The 21,535-nt window shown below is 36.1% G+C and overlaps 1 protein-coding gene across 1 annotated transcript in view; it reads right to left on the reverse strand.

The window, feature by feature from the left end:
• The window catches only part of LOC126974433 (organic cation transporter protein-like), a 32,486-nt gene extending 24,990 nt beyond the window's left edge, over positions 1-7,496 (reverse strand). The window contains exon 1 of the mRNA XM_050821924.1: positions 7,253-7,496. Coding sequence (XP_050677881.1) covers positions 7,253-7,413 — 161 coding nt within the window. The 5' untranslated portion in view covers positions 7,414-7,496. The remainder of the gene's footprint in view (positions 1-7,252) is intronic.
• Between the last annotated feature and the right edge of the window lie 14,039 nt (positions 7,497-21,535).

Consider the following 21,535-nt stretch of genomic DNA (forward strand, 5'->3'; position numbering starts at 1 on the left):
GATGTAAAATTATTTTTAAAAATAATTAATCGAAAACACGTGCACGTGCGCCGAGCCCTATAAATATGGCCACATTGTCGATACTCGAGGCGGTGGACCCCACCCGGCAAGCAACACAAGCTGCCGGGTCTACAAAGAAGAGGCTCGCAACAGACGCGCAAGCACGATTACGCGCACCGGCTCCAGAAAGCCTGTTGCCTCCCCCACGCCGCCCCTCTCACAAGTCGAGGAAAAAGATGAAGAATATGAAACTACCCGCAGTGAGTTTTTTGTAGATACCCGCAACAACCATGAAGAGTTGTTGCGCCCAGAACCAACCCCACGACCAGAAGACGTGGCGGCAGACGAACCCAAACCCATGGCCTCGACAAATCAAGCCCTGCCTCGAGAGGCCAAAGGAAAAAAGAAGAGTACCCGCATAAAGGAAAAACCACCATTGCGAAGTGAGGGCATAAGTGACGAGGCATTTGGAATGTTGGGCACCTTCATAAAAGCATTCCAACTAGAACACTTAGTCCCGGAAGTCTTGAAGCCGAAAATCCTCGCCGACCAGCTGATCGCCCCGTGTATCCTTCCTACGGGGCTCGATCGCCCGGGACAAGCGGGGGCGCCAACCAAGAAGCCAAATGAAGGAAGAAAAGATGAAAAACGGAAGGAAAAACGTCATGGGGGACGTAAGAACCCCACCCCAATGACCTGGACATGTCATAGTCATGTCCAGCGCTGATACCTGATGCAGGAGGCTATCGCCTCGATCATCATCCCCCACGCGCCCTTCGGGCGTGCGTGAGATGTCATCACGTGTACTCGAGGCATTCATGATTGGGCTGTCGTACGGTATGTGCCTCTCTGGGTCGTCATAACTTTTCCTATAGAATATACGAAGGTGGTCAAATACTCTTGCAGTTTTGTTTCGATGATCCATTGTGCGTAAACACCAGCAAGTTGACAATTGTGACGTCACACCTTTAAAAACAATACGGAGGCTCTTTCTTCGTCCTCAAAGGCATTTATTTTCTCAAAATTGATTCCTTTAGAATTCTTTTTGATGTCATTTCTAATAACTACTAGATACTTCCACCGCTTCGGATACAAATGGCGCTCTGAGAGAGAAGAAGCGGCGCAAGAAACTCTCCCAGCATTCTTTTTTTGCGCTCATTTCAATAAAAATATACAATATTGTACAGTCATTTCTATCGCTATAAACTAATCACAATCTAGTCCCAGGCTGTCCGATCATTTAGATATTCAGCAGTAGAGTAATAGGATGTACGACAGAGCCATTTTTTTTTATAAAACATTTAAATTTATTTATAGATAATGCCTGAACAGTGCCTGGGACTTTATTATAAAAGTGTATACATTTACCCTTAAAGCTATTATGTATTTTATGAAGCCTACTTGAATAAGTTACAACTTACAAGCAATCCCTTATTTCTAGTGTTATAATAATGAAAATCCAAATTTAATGAATACTCTTGATAGCGACGAAGGTACAAACACCTATTGATTAAAATGGAGGATATTGATAGGGCTCTAACGGAAACGTAAAACCTCTTCGGAGATGAGATGTACATACTGAGTGTTGATACAATGTGGTAAATAATAAATAATATGTTTTGTTAGCAGATACAGGTATAGGTACTATATTATATGTTTACTGGGAAATGATAATGGATTAAGAAGATAACACAATGTGTTGACATTAATGAAATCGTCCTCCAGACATTGAATTTCCTGTTATGCAAGATGAAGCCGGAGATATACATTGATACTTATGGCTGGGTCATTCACTACACTAGCAATCTGACATCACTTCAATTTAGAACTAAGACGAGATTAACACACTTTGACCGTAAATAGTATGTACTGATTGATAAGAATAAGTATATCGATTGCGGGCAACTTGCAAAATATACCGTAATCGCTAGCAGTTTTTTAACAAATGTAGCAAACCGTACAGCTATAATAAGATTACGATACTACAACGTTTTTTTATGACAAAATTATCTATTACTAGCTGATGCCTGCGAGTTCGTCCGCGTAGATAAAGGGTTTTTAGAATTGAAGATTATCTCATGTACTATTCCTGTTCCCGTTCCCGTTTTCGCTCTCGTTCCTAACATATTATATGAATCTTATTTCAAGGAAAGATTGATATGGCAAACAAAACCTATACTACTATTGATAAATATATCATCAGCTCATCAACGTGAATTGCAGATCTATACAACTTCCGAAGGAACCATGGATACCAATACATTGTAGAATATTTTGCGATATTAAAATGAAGTGGGGTGATAAAGAGAACCGAATCGCTGTGATTGCATTACACACAGTAGGTATGGAGCCAAATGCAATTTTTAAAACTCTCCATATGCTTGGTATTAGAAAAATGATTATGTATCGGACTATGTATAGGTACAATGAGACCTCCTCCGTTTGTGACAGAAATAGAACTGGCCGTCCACGTAATCTTCGTACAAAAATATGGTCAAAGCAGTAAGGGATAGAATTCTAAGAAACTCTGTCTGAAAGCAAAAGATTTTATCTCGGGAGATGAAGGCCTACAACCATGTCGCGTATTTTAAAAGATGACTTAGGACTTGCAGCCTAGACACGTTCTGGTCATTTCTTAATTGACAATTTAATAAAGAATAGGCTGGTAAAATCGAAATAACTACTGAAGTGGTAAGCAAAGGAAGGTCACGAAAAAAATTGTTTACGGATGAGAAATTATGTACAATTAAGCAACATTCTAACAAATCAAATGACCATATTTATGCTCAAAGCTCTAAAGCAAAGATCTTAAACCGCTGGATTTTGATTTATGGTCAGTTTTAGAGTGTACAGCTTACTAATTTGGAGTAGGTATCTAAAACAATCCGTACGATTCGTAGTGAAGAATTTTCCCATGGAAAGAGATTGATCTTTGAGATTTGAGATCTTTCTATTGATAACTTGCCTCAACGTTTAAAGGATACAGTCCTCGCAGCCAATGGAGACCACTTCGAATAAGCTTTTTATATTTTCAATTATTTTATATTTATATATTAAACTAACACACTGTAAAAGTAATAAGTGTTATTTGCAATATAATTTTTTTTCTTTGTATTTATGGCAAGACTAGGTATTAGTAAGGATTTTAGATTAGAAAAATTTGTTCCTAGAAATTCACAGTTACTGGAATCGAGCAAATAACTTCTTGATTTGAGCATATTTGTATTCGTTTTTTTATTACTGCGAGTGTATGAGACATTTATTTAAATAAAAACCTTTTTAACTGATCTAAACTCGTGTAAATGTATTTTTCGTGACTTTGACGTGTATTGACTCGTGTTTTAGTTCCAATTACACGTATTTCAATTTGCTAAAATAAATTTTATTTTAATAAATATTTTAAGTACCTTATTTTTATATATTAGAGGGGAAGAACGCGCAAGTATCCTGATATCTGATAAAAGTACATTACATGGACATAGCAACACCACAGGTCGAGAGATTCGTTGCCGGCTTTTGAGTATACTACAGACTTGAAGGTCCTATGTCATATGAGTTCAGGAATACAGCACCCGGCAAAAGATTCCGCAAAGTGGCTGTGCGAGGCTAAAAGTTACTTAATGCTAAGCGGGTTGGCAAATTCTAACAAATCCTAAACACCTCCTATGAGCGCCCCCCGTGATAAATGCGGTAAAAGTTGCAGATAGAGTCCACATCATACCGCAGTGCAAAATAGTGAAGCCGATCAGAGGTGATTTGCTCGTTCATAATTTTAACCACTCTTTGTAATATGAGCTGCAAAAAGCTGCTACTGAGAAAAGAGGTGAGAACAGTAGTTCATGTGGGCCCGAATATGCACCTTGCAGTAAATAACATTCTCGCCTTACTACGCACATCGAGCTGTTTTGAGACCAATTTTGTCCCCTCTGGTACCCGACCCATGGCGCAGAAATATCGCTCCATATGTCAACGCCAACTATGTCAAAACAGGTTGTGGTAATTGGGGAAATACTTTTAAATCGAAAAGAATCAATAAAAGGAGACTTTAGCAGTGAACGTACATATTTTCGTTCATCTTACGGTTAAGCTGAACTAAGTTTAGCCGGCCCTTTACATAGCACAGTCACATTCACAGTCCCATCTCGATTTTAAAAAATTTGATCTGGTTCACATCGACGCATTTCCGAAAGACGTTGGCACGGCCGGCATGAGGACACTCTGTGTTGTCGTCTGCAATGATTGCCGCTGATTTCTTAGCATATCATTGAAATGCAAAAGAAACAGCAGAGCAGGGAGATAATGGCAATAGACTCATAGATAGCCCGGTCTGAGCTGTCGCCTTTTATGGTGTTAACAAAGGTCAACTTTTACGAGATGGGGACTACGCTGTTTCATTATAATTGCATCAATAACGCACAAGCACCAGAGTCAACTCGGGCAGAAAGGCCATCCAGCTTGCTTGACTCCATATCAGAAGAGAAAACACAGCGCACTTCAGGCCTAGACCTTTGACACAGTTGATTTAGAGGCAAAAATAATGCCCTTTTTGCCATTTGGGTCAGAATGTCCATCTTCATGTATAGCATCATCATCCTACCGACAGGGCCGGCTGGATGAAGTTTCCAAGATCTTTTCACAACGTCCAAAACTTGCGTATTCTAGTCGGGTAACATGATAGCTGTTCGTGCATTTTTTTGCATGTTTCTCGCTTAATACCATCATTTATTTAAAGCTTGTGAGAATTGATGCATCTATTCTACGCAACTCTTTTGAGGGTTTTTGTAGTATATTTACTTACTTCTTACATTAATCGTTTTTTTTTTCACTTTGAACAATTTGTTATTTTTAAAGTGATATTGAACGTCTGGTATTAATTAAATTAAATTTGTAACCAAAATTTATGAACGATGCATAAATTTATAAAATAAACTGATTACTTTTTGTGCCATAATAAATATGAACGTAGATTTTAAATGAATCATTACATGATTCTGCTTCTTATCGATGTGCGTTGCCCCCATTGAACCTTGCTATTTATATTCGCCATAACTTATTAGACCCGCGTAGATTTGCGACTGATCATCGCATTGTTTGCGTCGCAAAAGGACGTATGATTCCTGTGCTTTAAGAATACTAAGCGCCTGAACCAGAAAACCTCTTAGAAGTTATCTAGGATTAATGCACAAATAAAATTTTATGAACGATGCGGGACTCAAACAACAAATTGTTTAGATTTACAAGAGCGACATCTCAAGTCTATTTCCTAATATGCAAATATTGGGGTTGAGCAGGTTATCAACTGTAAAGTAGATCCTGTAGATGAAGCCACAACCTGAGAATTGAACAAAGCATACAAGATTTTATGACGATACGTCACTCGAACGGTTAGCTCAGTTGGGAGTTCATGGGTTCGAGCCCCGCCCCGTTCATTAAAAAAAATGTTTTCAAATATTATTTGTTTTAAGAATAACAGCCAAATAGAATATCTGTATCCCAGTCATAAAGGCTGGTGATCAAGATGGACCAACGATCTGGTAAAAATTGCCGAAATAGGTTAGATGAGCGCACCGCAGGACCCATTGTAATGGCCATCTTTGGGGGAGGCCTCTGTCCAGCAGTGGACGTCTTCCGGCTGAAATGGTGAATGATAATGATGACTCAAAAAGGCCCCTCTACGTACGGCGTCAAACTATATTGCAAAAGTACACCACAAATGTGGAGGGGTGTGTTTTGAGCCTCTTGCTCAGTTTACCCCGAGTCAGCACAGTTTTTCCCCTACAAAGTACGCGAGTGCTCTAGCATGCAGCATCTGGTACAGGACCTAGTTGTGGACGTCCGGGGACTGATTCTTGGGAACCATTTCAGCTGCCATCATCCAAGAATCTTAAAGTAGTGAAATTCACATCTTTGGGGGACAGGGTATGGCTCATAGATCGAAAACAACACGGCAACTAAGCCTACTTTACGTCCGTTTTAAGTGGGAAACTGGAACATCTCTAGGCGTTCCCAACCAGTTCATTTGGGTATTATGACTGATTACTACTCATTTTTCTTCATCTAGCCCCTAAGGTATTATCATATTGTGCAAAGAGTACTTATAGCACGTATCAATTGTTTTTTTTTGTGGCAATCCCAGATGATTGAATTTCTGTAAAATTGTGACATGGTAGAACTTCGGCGGTTTCTACAACGATTTATATGATACTAGCTGATGCCCGTGACTTCGTCCGCGTAGATGAAAGGTTTTTAAAAATAATAAGCAAGGTTGTAATTGAAGATTATCTCAAGTCCTATTCCTGTTCCAGTTCCCGTTTTCGCTCCCGTTCCCATCATATTATATGAGTCTTATTTCGAGGAAGATTGCTATGGCAAACTAAACCTAATAATGGTATAGTTATAGCCCATCGTAGTGTAGCCCATAGTGACTTTCAGTTTTTCATAAATCCCGCGGGAACCATGGATTTTTCCGTGATAAATTGTAGCCTATGTCGTTTCCCAAGCTCTATCCTATCGCTGTACCAATATTCTCCGGTGTAAAAGTGTAACAAAAAAAACTTACATTAACATTTATAATATTAGTAGGGATAGGTAGGGTTCCATAAAAACATAAAATGTTAATATACAGGGAGGGCCGCGGGTATTGCATATTACGCAAAATATTACTTAGAGTTCTGTACAACAACGAATTATACTTGCTAATATATTATGAATTCTCTTTTCGTGTTCAGCTGACACGAAAACGTCTCATCTTGATAGTAGCTACTTATCTTGCGTCTAAGGTGCAAAGGATAAATAAAATATTGAAAATATTTCAAGTAGATAACACAACTTTTATCTAATGCACTCAAATCGAATATATTACAATATATATAAACACTCCACATTTAATTGTAAATGCCAATAAATTAAAACAAATAAACATATTATATTAGCAGTTTTTAGTATCAGTACCTGGACGACCAAGCCTTGCTCGGATTTTTAAGAAGGTACAAAACATGAACAAAAAAAAAACTAATAGGACATCTGAGTTCAAACCGGGGTCTTCTGGTTTCCGGATCGACCAATGTCCCATCTGAGCTATTATAATATTGTATATAGTGGCGAAATTTACCTTTGTATTCTAATGTTATTGTAGCAGTTTCTCATCAAAACACGGATAAAACTATATTTTTAAAAATCTCTAAATTAGATTCATAATGATTAACACTAGAAGTATCTGCATTCGATCTGCAAGTATGTCAGCAGCACTTACCGGTAGTCCAAATCGGCAGCTGCGAAGATATACTGGGCGTTGTAAATCGCACTGAACAGTATTGGCACCAGGATGAAACAATAGGTTCGGATCTGGTAGCGGCCGAACTGACCCAGCTCCAGCAGAACCGAATCCAAGTTCAAGACTTCCTTCTGACTCATGTCTGCACTTAGCTTTAACTGCGATCTTCAACCGTCACTGAACCATCGCGACTGGCTCACTGACACGACAACTGCGCGGGCAGAGCCACCGATGGAGACTCGTCAGCCGCTACGCACCGATATCAAGATATCCCCAAATCCATGAGAGCCACGTCACGTGTCGCGTATTTATTGAAACATTATCAGATCGCGCGATTACTGTTTCACATATATTGAGTATTTGTGGGCGTTGCGATGATTTATGGCGGTCGATAGCTTGTGTTTTATGAGATTTGAGGAGTCTTAACATTGAAAGAGTGTATTCGATAAGGCAATTATTAATCTTTGATTAGTAATCTATATCATGTCTAGATGGAGAGTCGAAATTTTATTGCGTCGAATCTAATGAGTTATTTTCTCAAACCTGAGCTAATGCCACTGAATACATACAGGTTGGCAGTGATAAAACTTACTCAGACAACCCATAGACTAATTTGTACATATCGAAATTATTAATGTTATCATGAACCACATACAAAACATTGCAATTATCAGACAAGAAAACGACCATAATAAGTCACATCAAGGAATTCGTGTCTTAAGAGCGACCAACCCGTCATATTTTTCAAACTCACTGACGCAGCAAACGTTGTCTTGCCATTTAAATATTTTTAGAGTTAGACCGTTTCTTGGACATTGCAACATTACTTAATTTTTCTTAAATAAACGTAGCCAAGTTAATCCTTATAACAAGCGCTCGTAAGTGATTATGGCGTTTTAATCCATCTTTCTTAAAAAAATACTGATAGTTATCTTGTGTATTGTATCTAGGTTTCTATTGACGCAAAAAACACAGATTTCAAGAAACAAATTCAGTAAAACTATGCAAATATCCGCTTTCTCAAATTTTACCTATGGCCGTTCATAATGGAATAATAATTTGTAAAGGTTAAAAAAACATTGCGATAGAAACCTCGTACATGTAATATAGATTTTATATGATACACATTTATTTCACAAATCTATAAGGATTACTCAAAAACACGTATTTCTTGGAAGAAGTTTTATGGAATTTCTGCATACTATTTTTCGTCCAATGTTAGCACTTTTTCTTGCTTGTCGTCAGTATGCATTTCGACCATGTTCGCGTTGACAGGACAGATAGACAGGACCAGGAAGGGCCCTCATAAAGCTCTGCTAGTTTCTATGACTATCAAACGCCTCACATTTAGAAAAAACAGCCTCACTCAAAGGAATTAGGTACTCCTACTTACGTTCCGTAACACGAACGAGTAAAACACGTCAATTAAATCGAGTTAAACCCTTTTCATTACGTATTTTTTTATTTGTTTATTTAAAATAGCGTAGGTTTCTTCGCAGCCCTCCAGAACATCTGCATTTAATAGTTTTAATTATAACATTCACCAACGACGTCCAATAACGACCCATTGGTCGACTCAGCAAAAATGCGAATGACACAACTGCATATTGTGTTAATAATTAGTGACTGTTTTAGGCAAATTATGCTAAACACGACTAATATATTTAATGTCTCAAACAAAGAATAATAATGATTATTTTAATACAATGGGTAATATATCGCCATATCGCCGTGACGGCCAATACTATATATAGTATGGCCAATAATATAGTACAATAGTATTATGAGATACAATAAATAGTCTTAGGATCTATTTTTGTTTACGACTACATTGTGGAAAATTTTCCAATGGTTACTCAACGCTAATGATTTTTGAAGTTATACTTCTTTAGGCGCGTTATGAAAAAAATGATGAGAGTGAAATATTAAAGTTTGCGTCATTCGTAAATTTTTTTTTTTTTGAGAAAATATTTGCCTTTTATGCCTTTTATACCACCTATCGCCCAGAACTATTTAAGATTAAAAAGTGATATTTCAAATGTATAATACTAAAAAATGACCCAATTGAAAAGTATCTGCTGGTATCAACCCCAACAACTCCTCTGATATATACGAAGGTGTAGAGAGGACCCACATCTTTACGCAACGCCAAAGACTAAACCAAATATATAGAGGGGATACGACAAAGGCAGACTTTGAACAAACAAACTTATACCTTCTTTGGGCTAAACTGAACCTTTCCGGTCGAATTTCGTGATTATACAGAGCAAATTCTCGATTTCTCTTTCTCTAACCGACTTCACAAAGGAGGAGGTTATCAATTCGATCGGCATTTTTTATGTATGTACACCGATTACTCTGAGATTTATAATCCGATTTACGTAATTCTTATTTTGTTCAATGCGAAATAGATGCCATTTGATGCACTGACTTCAACGCTATCAATATGTAGCACATACAAATGAAAGTATTTTATTAATATTAAAGGTAAAGGTAATAAGAGTTGTATTAAATTAAATATTTAGTTATTTGAAACTTTTCAGTTTTTGAAGTCGGTTTTTTTAAACGTAGTTTTATTTTTATTCTATCCCTAGAGATGTTGGTACAGCTGTCATATGCATATTAATGAATGCCATTGCTTTGCATTATTAACAAGAAGAAACAGTAAACGTCAATTGTTGATTTTATATGTATGACGCGGACGCTCAAATTATTTTGAAGGACTTTCATTCCTTTTTAGCTTTTTTTATGACAAAAAGGGATGAGACGAGCAGGAAGCGTATGGTAATTGATACGCCCTGCCCATTGCCGTTCAGGATTCTTGAAAATTGAGAGCGGCACTACAATTGCGTTCGTCTGCTTGAGACGTAATTTGTTAAGTCTCGTTTGTCAAGTAATTTCACTAGCTAAGGCGCCCTTCAGACCGAAACACAATAATGCTTACACATTACTGCTTCACGGAAGAAATAGGCGCCGTCGTGGTACCCATAATCTAGCCGGCATCCTGTGCAAAGGAGCCACTGGTAACTTTATAGCGTGACGTCTCGGAGCAGGCTAAGCGCTAAACGGCGCGATTGGCGCCCGGCGGAGCGGATGCATTCACGTTGAGGTGCTATGGCGTGGCGTATCTATGAGCTTTGCTCCACGATTTTTCCTCTCGGATGGCGCGTTAGCGCGTTTTTCTTGTCTTCTATCTGTGTAGAGCATTTGCGTTTTCACGTGGCGGGACCGTTACGGGAACATGGTTAAAATATTACGTCTATCCATTTGGATACAATCCCGTTGTCTTTGAGTTAGATAGATAGTGGGGTCAAGAAAAAAACAAAGAATATGTTATAGTACAAGTGCAGAAGTTTCACTCCGCAAAATTAGTTATAGAAATAAGGACTAAGGAATAAGGTGTAATTCAGATCGCACAGCGCTATTAACCTTCATTTTTATTCAACTAGAAGTTGTCTCTTTCTATCGCGTGATTCTCACCTCTTCTGGTGACATTAGGGTTGTCTTTTTTACCTAAAACTGTACCTACCAAGAATAGGAAAACTTATGAAAATAGCTTAGTATTCTATAATATAAATAGGTACGTAATCGTAATTTTTAAATTAATATTCTTACGTTGTCAAACCTACATTAGTTGCAGATATTATGCGTTGGAAGAGCACGACATAGTGAAACCTAGTTACAATAGGAAATAATAGCTATCATGAATGGTAATTTCTATAAAATAATAATCAACTGAAATTAAATAGTTTCAGCGAAGACAAAATCTTAAGAAAGAAAGCTTAAAAAAATAATTTTAGATCGCTGGATTACTCCATTTTTAAATGATCGGTCAGACCGGTGAAGTAGGTGACGAACGAAATTCGAGCGTGCGTCACTGTTCGCTCATGAGTCCTTACTGGATAGCCTCTCTGTAGAGGCCGCCGCATGTAGTTACGATTTCGATACCTACACGGGGAATGAGACAGGCTAGCCGAAGTCTCGTATTAACTCACCTGTAAGCGATAGCTGCCGCCGTGAAGACGTACTGACCATTGTGTATGGCAGCGCACACGATGGCCGGCATTATCCAGATATATTTGCGGCACTGGTATTTTCCAAACTGGCCCACATCCCGCAGTATCTTATCCAGGTTCAGTAATGTCTTAGTATTTCGCTTAGGCATCACAACATATTAATAGTCATCAACTTATTAATCAAAAATATCTCAGTAACATAACTGCTTCAAACAGAAGATATAAACAATTTATACATTATTATTTATTTTATTTTTAGGTAGGTGTATGCTTCAAACTATATATTGTCATCTTTTGTCAAAACGTCTCTCACAAAGAGAATGTAAACACTACATTCAGTCTATCCTGTAGCAACGTATCTCAACAAAAAAATGGATAGTGACAATGTGATTATTTGAATGACTGTTATAATTAGAGACCGGATTATATGCAAATGCATACTGCATATGCTTTTGCATATTTAGTACCTTTTCGGCGGTAGTTGCATATTTTAGATAAAAAAATAATTATGCATATACGCTCGATCTCGCTCATCGTTCGATACTTTTCATAGTAAGCCCAAACATTGCACCCAAATTTAAATCCTGCACAGTAACCTCAGTAGACGGAGAACGCTCCTTTTCCGCTTACAAAAATTTACTAAGGGATCGTAGACACAAATTGTCTACAGAACATTTAGAACAGTACTTAGATGTACATATTTTTAAAAGTAAATCTTTAATTTCATTGTTACCTATGTAGGTATATCTTGTAATAGTTTTTTCACAAATACGAATGTCGGTACAAGCCTTTATAAAATAAAATAAAAATATCAAAAAAAAATGACTTTTTATTTTTTCCTGTTTAATTGTATGCATATTTTGGCCCTTTTTTATGGATTTGCGTGCATATTTTAGCTATTTTACTTGCATATTTTGGGCATTTTTTGTAGCTTAAAATCTGGTCTCTAGTTATAATCATAGACCTAGTCTAGCGCTGAACGTAACGTGGAGGGGATATCTGCGCATGGGTTCTGTCGCGTACTCTATATATACTATAATATTAATGACATTATTTTAATGTAATGACAAATCTAGCGCAGAGAGCGAAACGTGGAGAATTTTTCAAAAATATTTAATGTTAAAGTGTTAAATACTTCTGTACAAAGTTAATTATAACGTGACAATGTAGTCAAAAAATAGAATATGTGTGTTTGTGTGTGCGTGAGTGCGTGAGTGTATGTATTCAACAGACCAACTCAAACTTAAAAATAAACGACAAAAAATAACGGCAAATAACAATACAATTCAGAACGTGATTGTACAGTGAAAGTGTCCGAGGTGCCGTATCGGTACGAGGGATTGAATACGATTGGCGAAGTGGTGAGCCAATCGGCACTACGCAAGCTCGCCCTTCATCCCTCTAGCCCCCCGCTAATTTTGGTCTTGAATTATTTTTTGAAGACCAGAGAAGGTTTAAAAAGTGAATAAATATGAAAATGCTCGGAGTATAATAAAAACAACCCCCGTCGTTCAGAAATCAAATTGAAAGAATAGTTTTCAAATGACTAATTAGAATTTTTCTTACTTTCTCAGTAGGTAAAAAATAAACTTAAACTTGATTTCAGCAAACTATAGTTGGTAGATTAACTACACTTGTTAACTATCTATCAGATCATTTTTATATCGATTGATTAAATCTAAGTTTCGTCACAAATTGAATTTCTCAACCAAAATTTTTGACATTTGACAACCAATATGTTGATCCATCTTCTATGTATTGACATATTTAGACGATACCTTAGACAAAGAAAGCATCCTTCTATCTTTGTGAGTGTAGATCAAAGAGTATAATAATATATAGGGAAAAGAGAGCACTTTCAACGCGTTATGAGCTGTCTATTTGAACACTAGCGCCATCTGGAGATTGGCCCCGAAAATAACTATAGATAGGGTCGAAATTATAAAATCCATTTTTAATGTTGTGACGCAATTGAATAACTAACTCTACTTTTTAATGTAGGTATTGCAATTTTTTACCATGTTGAAATTGCGCGTAGAGTAGTTATTTAATTTTGCTACAACATAGAACATAAAGGATAGATTTAGTAGTGTAAATATGCAAAATGGAACACGAGAGCTACATACATGCGCAAACGCTAGAAGTAGCCGCCATTTTATGACCAGTGGGCAGTGACACAAATAAAGAAAAGTTGAAGGGTTTCAAAGCGAGTGACAGCTGACGAAGCTTTCATTTTCGGGCCAACTAACAGATGGCACTACAGTCTTCTGAAAACGTCACTTTAAGGCGTCCGTCCCACCCTTGGTGTAGATTGTGCTCTGTATGAAAGTAGTGTTTAAATTCTCTTTAGATCTGTTTTACACGCTTTTTATTAGCTTCGCCTGTATGTATCCGACACATTTGGGCGCGATTTTGACCCAATTTAAACAGCTAGGTTTCGTTCAAACTTCGTACATCTTAGATTTATCCAGGACCGATGACAATACGTTAATTTGATAAAATTATTCCATTTTTCAATTTGCAGAATAAGATTTTTGTCAATTTATATAATTTTCATCTGTCGTCTATGAGGCAGGAATTGATGTTAATTTTAAATTACAACCATTGTCTTTAACCGATTTATTATTACGATTGTACTAAAAAGCGTGTTTTTTAGTTTTTTTTTTAACTACTATTTATTTTGTTGATCTTTTGTGATGGTGACACTTTACTGCTAAGTGTGCGAGAACTTTTCTCACTTTAATTAATTAAATAATTACAATAACTATGCCGAGGAGAAAACGACCTGACTTTGGTCGTCTCATTCAATCAAACGTGCGAAGAGCTACCTCAACAATAGGGTGCATATTTTTCGAAATAATTCATGATATTATGATATATTATTGACAAATTCATAAACAACATGATTTTATTTATTACTAGCTGACCCAGCAAACGTCGTATTGCCATATAACATATTGAAAAAAATCAATCATTAAAATTTTGATGCAACCGATTGTCAGACCTGCCAAATTTATCGTACTATAATAATTGTATTCGATTGCCATCTTGCAACCCTATATCAGTTAGGTGGATGGAACAGAATAATATAAAAATTGTGATACAAAAATAGTTGTAGATCGTAGAAAGGCGAAAATTTAAATTTGTATGTGTTTTTCAATGTTGAATTATAATAAAATAAAAAAAAAATCCAAAAATTCAAAAAAAAAATTGGGGTGGATTACCCTTAACATTTAGGAGGATGAAAAATAGATAGTAGTCGATTCTCAGACCTACTGAATATGCATATAAAATTTGGTAAAAATCAGTAAAGCCGTTTCGGAGGAGTAAGGTAACTAACATTGTGACACGAGAATTTTATATATAAGATTAGCTGACCGAGCAAACGTTGTATTGCCGATATTAAAATCGCGATAAAAAAGTAACTGTTGATCGTAGATGGGTGAAAATTTGAAGTTGTATGAATTTTTAATTTAAAAAAAATTCAAAAAAATAAAATAAAAAATTGGCGTGGACCACCCTTAACATTTAGGGGGATGAAAAATAGATGTTGTCCGATTCTCAGACCTACCCAATATGCACTCAACATTTCATGAGAATCGGTCAAGCCGTTTCGAAGGAGTTTACCTACAAACACCGCGACATGAGAATTTTCAAAAAACGTCTGTTGGGTCAGCTAGTATAGAATAATAATGACACAGTATTCTAGCTGACAAACCGTGCAAAAGAGACGAAAATCTTAAACGGAGATACAGCAAGATAGAAAAGGAATGCGAGTATGTTGTTTCTGTTACCAATTTTGATGACAAGTAGTAAACAGTCAGCCACGCATGGCCTTGTATTTTGAATACTAACACATTGACTACGAAATTTGATAACACATTTATCATTCCGTGCTGAGCGCTTTCAGAGAAATGACGTATCACAGTTTGTCACGCGCGCTTCATTTACAATACTAGCATATTTCATTGTAATTCAAAAGAGTAATATGTGCAATAAACAAGTCTCATAGTTTAACAACCATTGGTTCATTTTATGTTAAATGTATTCTGTGAACACATTTCGACACATGTTATGCATCTTGCAAAATAAATTTTACTGATGGTGTCGGTCCAATGTGGTACTTGCAAACGCTGCTTTTTAATTTTTGTAGGTGCTGAAAGAAGGGCAGCTTGGAAGTGTCAACGTTGTCATAATCCACCAAGTCAGCCTTCAGTCAGGCCTTCGTCTGACCCACCTACATCCAATGAAAGAGTTTCTTGATGTGAAACAGATGCTATCGGGATTCCGACACTCATTGAAGGTATCAAAATTATGAAAATAACACTTAACCTCAAATCCTCTTGTAAATTTAAAAGTCAAGTTATCACTGACGTCCAAAATCGATTATATAAAGCCTACAAAACCTTGCAAACAATGAACAGAGATAAAGATTACAATAATATTGAGATAAAAGGAGTGCCTTGTAAGACGATAAAAATGTTTACCTATAAGTATTAGATTCTGTATTCAAAGCTGTGAAATACAATATTCCCAAGTCATATTTAAGTATATTTCAAGGATTCTTACTCATAATTCTTTAGATAAATAACTTTTAATAAGTTTTACTGACTTATATGTGACGGAAGATATCATTGTGGCGGTAGGATCTCCCAAAGTTTTTATGCTTTCCTGTTTAAAGAATATAAATATGTAATACCGTTTATATGTAGTAACGTTTGGATTAAGCAAAAAAATAATACCTAATGTAAGAAAGAACAACAAATCTAAAGTTTTTATAATATTCAAATTCACTGATTTAAATAAGATTGGTTAGAGTTACCGTTAATTACTGAGTAACACTATTTGTAATTTATTCTTATAATTTTGGTGAGTACCAACTATATAAATTTTTCTGATAAATGTTCATCTGTCACTAATTATCTCTAATGTATAAAATTCTCGTGTCATGGAATTTTGAGTGCATATTGGGTTGGTCTGAGAATCGGACAACATCTATTTTCATCCCCCTAAATGTTAAGGGTGGTCCACACGAATTTTTTTTTTATTTTTTTTTAATTGTTTGATTATGTATCAGCATTAAAAAATACATACAACTTCAAATTTTGACCCATCTACGATCAACAGATACTTTTGTATCGCGATTTTAATATCGGCAATACAACGTTTGCTGGGTCAGCTAGTTATTACAAAAAGGTTGTGGGCTTCTGCTTTGCAATGTGGCTTATGGACCGGTTTCTTTTGTTCTCTTGTTTTACCTGCTCTCCGAATACCTACGCTCATTAGAGTAACCTCACTGTTTGACTCTGTCAATTGCATGCTAAAAATTAATATTAGTTACATCTTTGTATCAATGGACTCAATTTTTTTATTTGTATCATATACTACGCTCTCATTGCTTCTCAATCTACATCGACTTAATAAGTTACAATTAATTAAATTTCGTAATGTCAAATTTTATATCAGAATGCTGGAGTTCTGCATAAAAACTTCCACTTTCTACTTTAATATAATATCTCTGAAATAATTATGATATGTGGTACGCTACTTGCGTCGACAATCTGGCTCCTTCTCATGTCCAAGTTACGTCAGTTGGTGCTGGGGCTGCTGCTTCGACTGCCGAAGACAGCAAGCGTCGCAAATATGTTGGTCTCAGTGAATCATACATCTTTGTGGCGTTTGGTGTCGAGACACTTGGCCCGTGGGGCCCAGAGGCGCGGAGAATATTCAAAATACTATCTTCGCGCCTCAATAAGGCTACTGGAAACCCAAGCGCTGGCAGCTATTTCGGTCAACGGATCAGCCTAGCTATCCAACGCGGTGATGCTGCTAGTATTCTTGGTACGCTTCCACGTAATGATAGTTTTAATTTTATGTAGCCGTAGTATTGTAAATATAGTTATAAGATTTGTTTTGTTTGAATAATAAATGTTTAAATCTCTTTAATAATTATGATATTGTAATTATTACTGAAACGTGGTTATTGGACATAATTGAGGATTGTGAATTTTTTGATAGTCGGTACATTGTATGGCGCCGTGGCTGTGATTATGTACGCAGCCGCAAAACTAACGGTGGAGGAGTCCTTATTACTGCGAAATCTTCCAGTTACAGCTTCTTCCTTCCATTCTAAATCTATGGTTATAATAATATAATTAATATAATATGAGGCCATGATTTATGTTGTAGATAAAAATTCATTATTTTTTAGGGCGAAATTTAATCGTTTATGTACCCTTATAAATAATAATTCGGCTCGAAATTACTATCTTTGGCAGCCTTTAATCTATCTAACCACGAATCTATAGATTAACGCACTGTTTCTATGGGAAATTTAGTCACTGCTTTTTATAGAGATTTCTTACTAGATTATTTCTCGCTATTGGTATGTCGTTTAGGACAGGTCATGTATTCAACTGACAATAATCCATTGTAGCCCAAGAAATCTGGGCTAGACCGTCTTGCCCAGATTTCTAGGCTAGACGTGAGCTAACTTTCAACTCTTTTAAAGTACCGAAGGGTTACTTTCAGCAAAGCGCTGTTAGTGCCTACCGTGTGCCCAAGTGCAGTCTTGCTAGACATACAAAGGCCAAATCTTTGGACATAAAAGGTTACCCTGGGGCACTCCTCTTCGCGTCAGTATTGTCCAAATATCAATCCAGTTTAACCATTGCTGTACAAAGAGCGTATAAAAAAATTAACTTATTATCCTAGTTTTATAAACTATATAAATATATTTTTAATTACTTACCTTGATTGTTGAGTGCTTTCATATTTGTACGCGTTCCAGTAAATAATTTATAAGTACTTATATTATTATTATGTAAATAATAACACTGAATCAAACCTAAGTATCTTTTTATCGAATTACAAATAATAATAAGGTTGTAGTGTGCAGGTAAGTCGCTAAAGATGATTGAAAATTATTAGTATGAGTATCTTAATAACAATTACTGAAAACCCAAAGTCCTCGAATTGTAACGAACGTCATGTTAATAGAGCTAACATTTACAATAAACTTTATTCTATAATAGATACTCCAAAAAAATTCATACCATGACCACTCCCGTCAAGATGGAAAATGCATGATGATCCGTTTTGGTGCCTATATTTAGAGGTAAATCGATATCTCTAATATATAAAATTCTCGTTTCATGGTGTTAAACTTTGAACTCCTCCGAACCGGCTGGACCGATTCTCATTAAATTTTGAGTGCATATCCACACGGATATGGTCCACACGATTTTTTTTTAATTTTTTTTTTGACATTTTTTATTTAAATTTGTTAGATTATGAGTCAGCATTAAAAATAGATACAACTTCAAATTTTCACCCATCTACGATCAACAGTTACTTTTTTATCGCGATTTTAATATCAGCAATACGTTTGCTGGGTCAGCTAGTTATATATCTCGTAAAAGCGAAATACCACTGACTCACTCACTGACTAATCACGAAATCTCAGAAACTACAAAGCCTACAAACTTGAAATTTGGAAAGTAGGTTCTGTTAGGACGTAGGTGTCAGCTAAGAAACAGATTTGAGAAAATCCTCCCCTGAGGGGGTGAAAGATGGCGGCGTGAAAGAAAGTCCTATGTTTTTAAAGTTAGAGACGTGAAAATCGACATTAAGGTTATTAGCATTAAATAATAATAATCTGTATAAGTCATTTTGGAAAATCCCCTTTTAAGGGTGGCAAAATAGGGTAGGGGGGCTAAAGTTTGTATAGAAAAGTTGTAATTATAGTTAAGTTTAATGCCCTTCCAGCAGGAAAATAATCTCATAGGAAGTCGGAAATTATACACGGACGAAGTCGCGGGCAACTGCTAGTAATTTTTTATAAACAAGCGCGGCTTCGGACTTTGTTCTACAGAAGCAGATTCGATTTAACATATTTTGCACATTTATCTGTTTTATCTTTGAGAGGCTTCTTGAACGTTGAGTGACGTGACATACATCGATATGTATGTGCGTGCCGTACGATACTTGAGATGAACAAAAGCATAAGTGGTTTATGTCGATTTCTTGATTTTTACGTCATCGTAAAGAGCAACACTTACATTAGCTCAATTTTTTTCAGATTTTTCTTACAAGTACTTTCGTAAGGGAGAAGTGTTAAAATTTGTTATTTGTGTATTTCTACGTATGACAAAAATATTTTGACTTAAAAAGTAGTTTTATGGATTACACGGAAAAAATTGCTAATATCCACGATAATAGTTTGACAACTTTTTATACCTAAAGAAGTGTTTTTATTAATTTTAGTAAACCTATAAAAGCTTTTTTTGTCATAAAATTTTTGATGTTGTAGTTTAATTAAACATTATAACAACACTTTACCTTGTTCGAAATTATTGTTCCCCACAAACTATCGCGATTATCACTCAATGTGATGGAAACTTTACTACATTTTAAGCGTAATATAGATAACGGCTTTGTTCCCCAAAAAATAAAAATGTTTAATTCAAGTAAGCTTGCATACTTAAGAATTGCCTGTAAGGAATCCGAGCTATGTCCAAATACGATTTCAGTGCGGGACCGGTGTCGTTGCAGATTTCATTGCATAACCTTTAGTTATTTGCCCAAATAAGAACACTATTGATGGTATTATCAGCTAATGATATTGATTTAAAGTATCAAGTAAATTATAATAATATTATCAAAGGAGTAAGACCATTGTAACCCTCAACAGATATTTTATATTCTATCCAAAGAAAATGCTCTCAATTGGAATAACTGACATACCTCGAAACGTAGATGAATGCGCAGGACAAATTTACGAGCACCAAAATATAATCCCATTACCTTTTAACTGTTACAAATACCGGTCCAATTATTATTAGTGGTTACAGATACAAATAAGGTTGATCTAGTGAAGCTACTAAGTCTCCACCTTTGCTTATAGACAAAGGAAACGTTAAACCTAGGAAAGAAAAGCAAATACTTGTAAATGGTCAGCTGTTAAGTGAAAATATACAAATGACGTTGTACTAGGTCACCATCCACTATGTTTGGCATTCGTGGACTGTGAGAAAGACCGAACCATGGATCAAGTGATAGGTCTCCTGATCTCTATAACGAAAAGCGATAAGCGCTGCGAGAGCAACGTTATGTACAGAGACTACACCCTTACAGAGGCACCATGACTTTAACCTACCGCTGTTCAACCCCGATGTGAAGTCATATGCCATTAGGGACTGCTGTTCTATTAGGACGAAACCATTAAGAAATTGAATATTTAGCTATATGAAGTTCGAATGAAAGCGATTTGCAAGGACGTTGAGAAGCAGTTGAGAAGACAAGCAATGACGTTAGCCGACAGCTGGTCACGTGGGAATAATTGTAGGAAGATCAGACACGTTTGGCAACGAGTTCCGGTCAAAGGCTTGGGCTTTCTTCTGGAGGATTCGACTAGAATCTGCCGATGCCGAGGTAGTGGATGGTAGTGGCACTGTTAACAGGTATTTATTCTGTTTTTATTTGTTCTGAGTTGTTGAGAATAACCCTAAGGATCAAGTCATATCTTTTATCTACACCCATGCTTTAAATCCTCTATTAAAGATTCTGAAACAGTTAGCTTATTGCCAACATTAAAACAACCAATGTTCTAATAACCAATACATCATCCAAAAGAGTGCTGTAATGTTGTACTGAATTTCATAACAACACTCCTATTTTTTTTTCATTCCCTTCATGCTCAAAGAGTTTTAACAGACAGCCACATTCGTATTGCTCGATGCGTGGCATCTGTATGAATTTCAAAAAAAGAAAATTTTGGTTTACGCCCGTTCCACACCACCAGAACGTCGCGCGCCGTAAAAAAAAGTATATTATTAGCTTATCCCCGCCATTTTTCTTCGATATTTTCATTGTTTTGTTTACAAAAAATGAGCGATTAATTTCCAAAAGAACATAATATTCAAGTGAATTTTAATTATTGCACTATACAAAATGTAAATTACTACTAAAATAAATATTTTTTTCATTAATACTTAGTTTATTTGTATATAATCAGCAATGAATGATATTAGGTTACTACTAGGACTGGCTGCTTTAATGTTAGCAGTAAGCTGTTTCAGAATCTTTTAGAAGATTCATATTCTGGGTGTAGATAAAGTCTTGTATGCAACTGTTGATAATTAGGTATTAAAACACTCATGTGATACTATTATCACACTCGGCTTCGCCTCGTATGATAAACCTACATTCGTGTTTTAATGCCCCTTATTACACAACAGTTGCATAA

Source organism: Leptidea sinapis, chromosome 32 (genome assembly GCF_905404315.1).
Source record: "Leptidea sinapis chromosome 32, ilLepSina1.1, whole genome shotgun sequence".
Classification (NCBI taxonomy): domain Eukaryota; kingdom Metazoa; phylum Arthropoda; class Insecta; order Lepidoptera; family Pieridae; genus Leptidea; species Leptidea sinapis.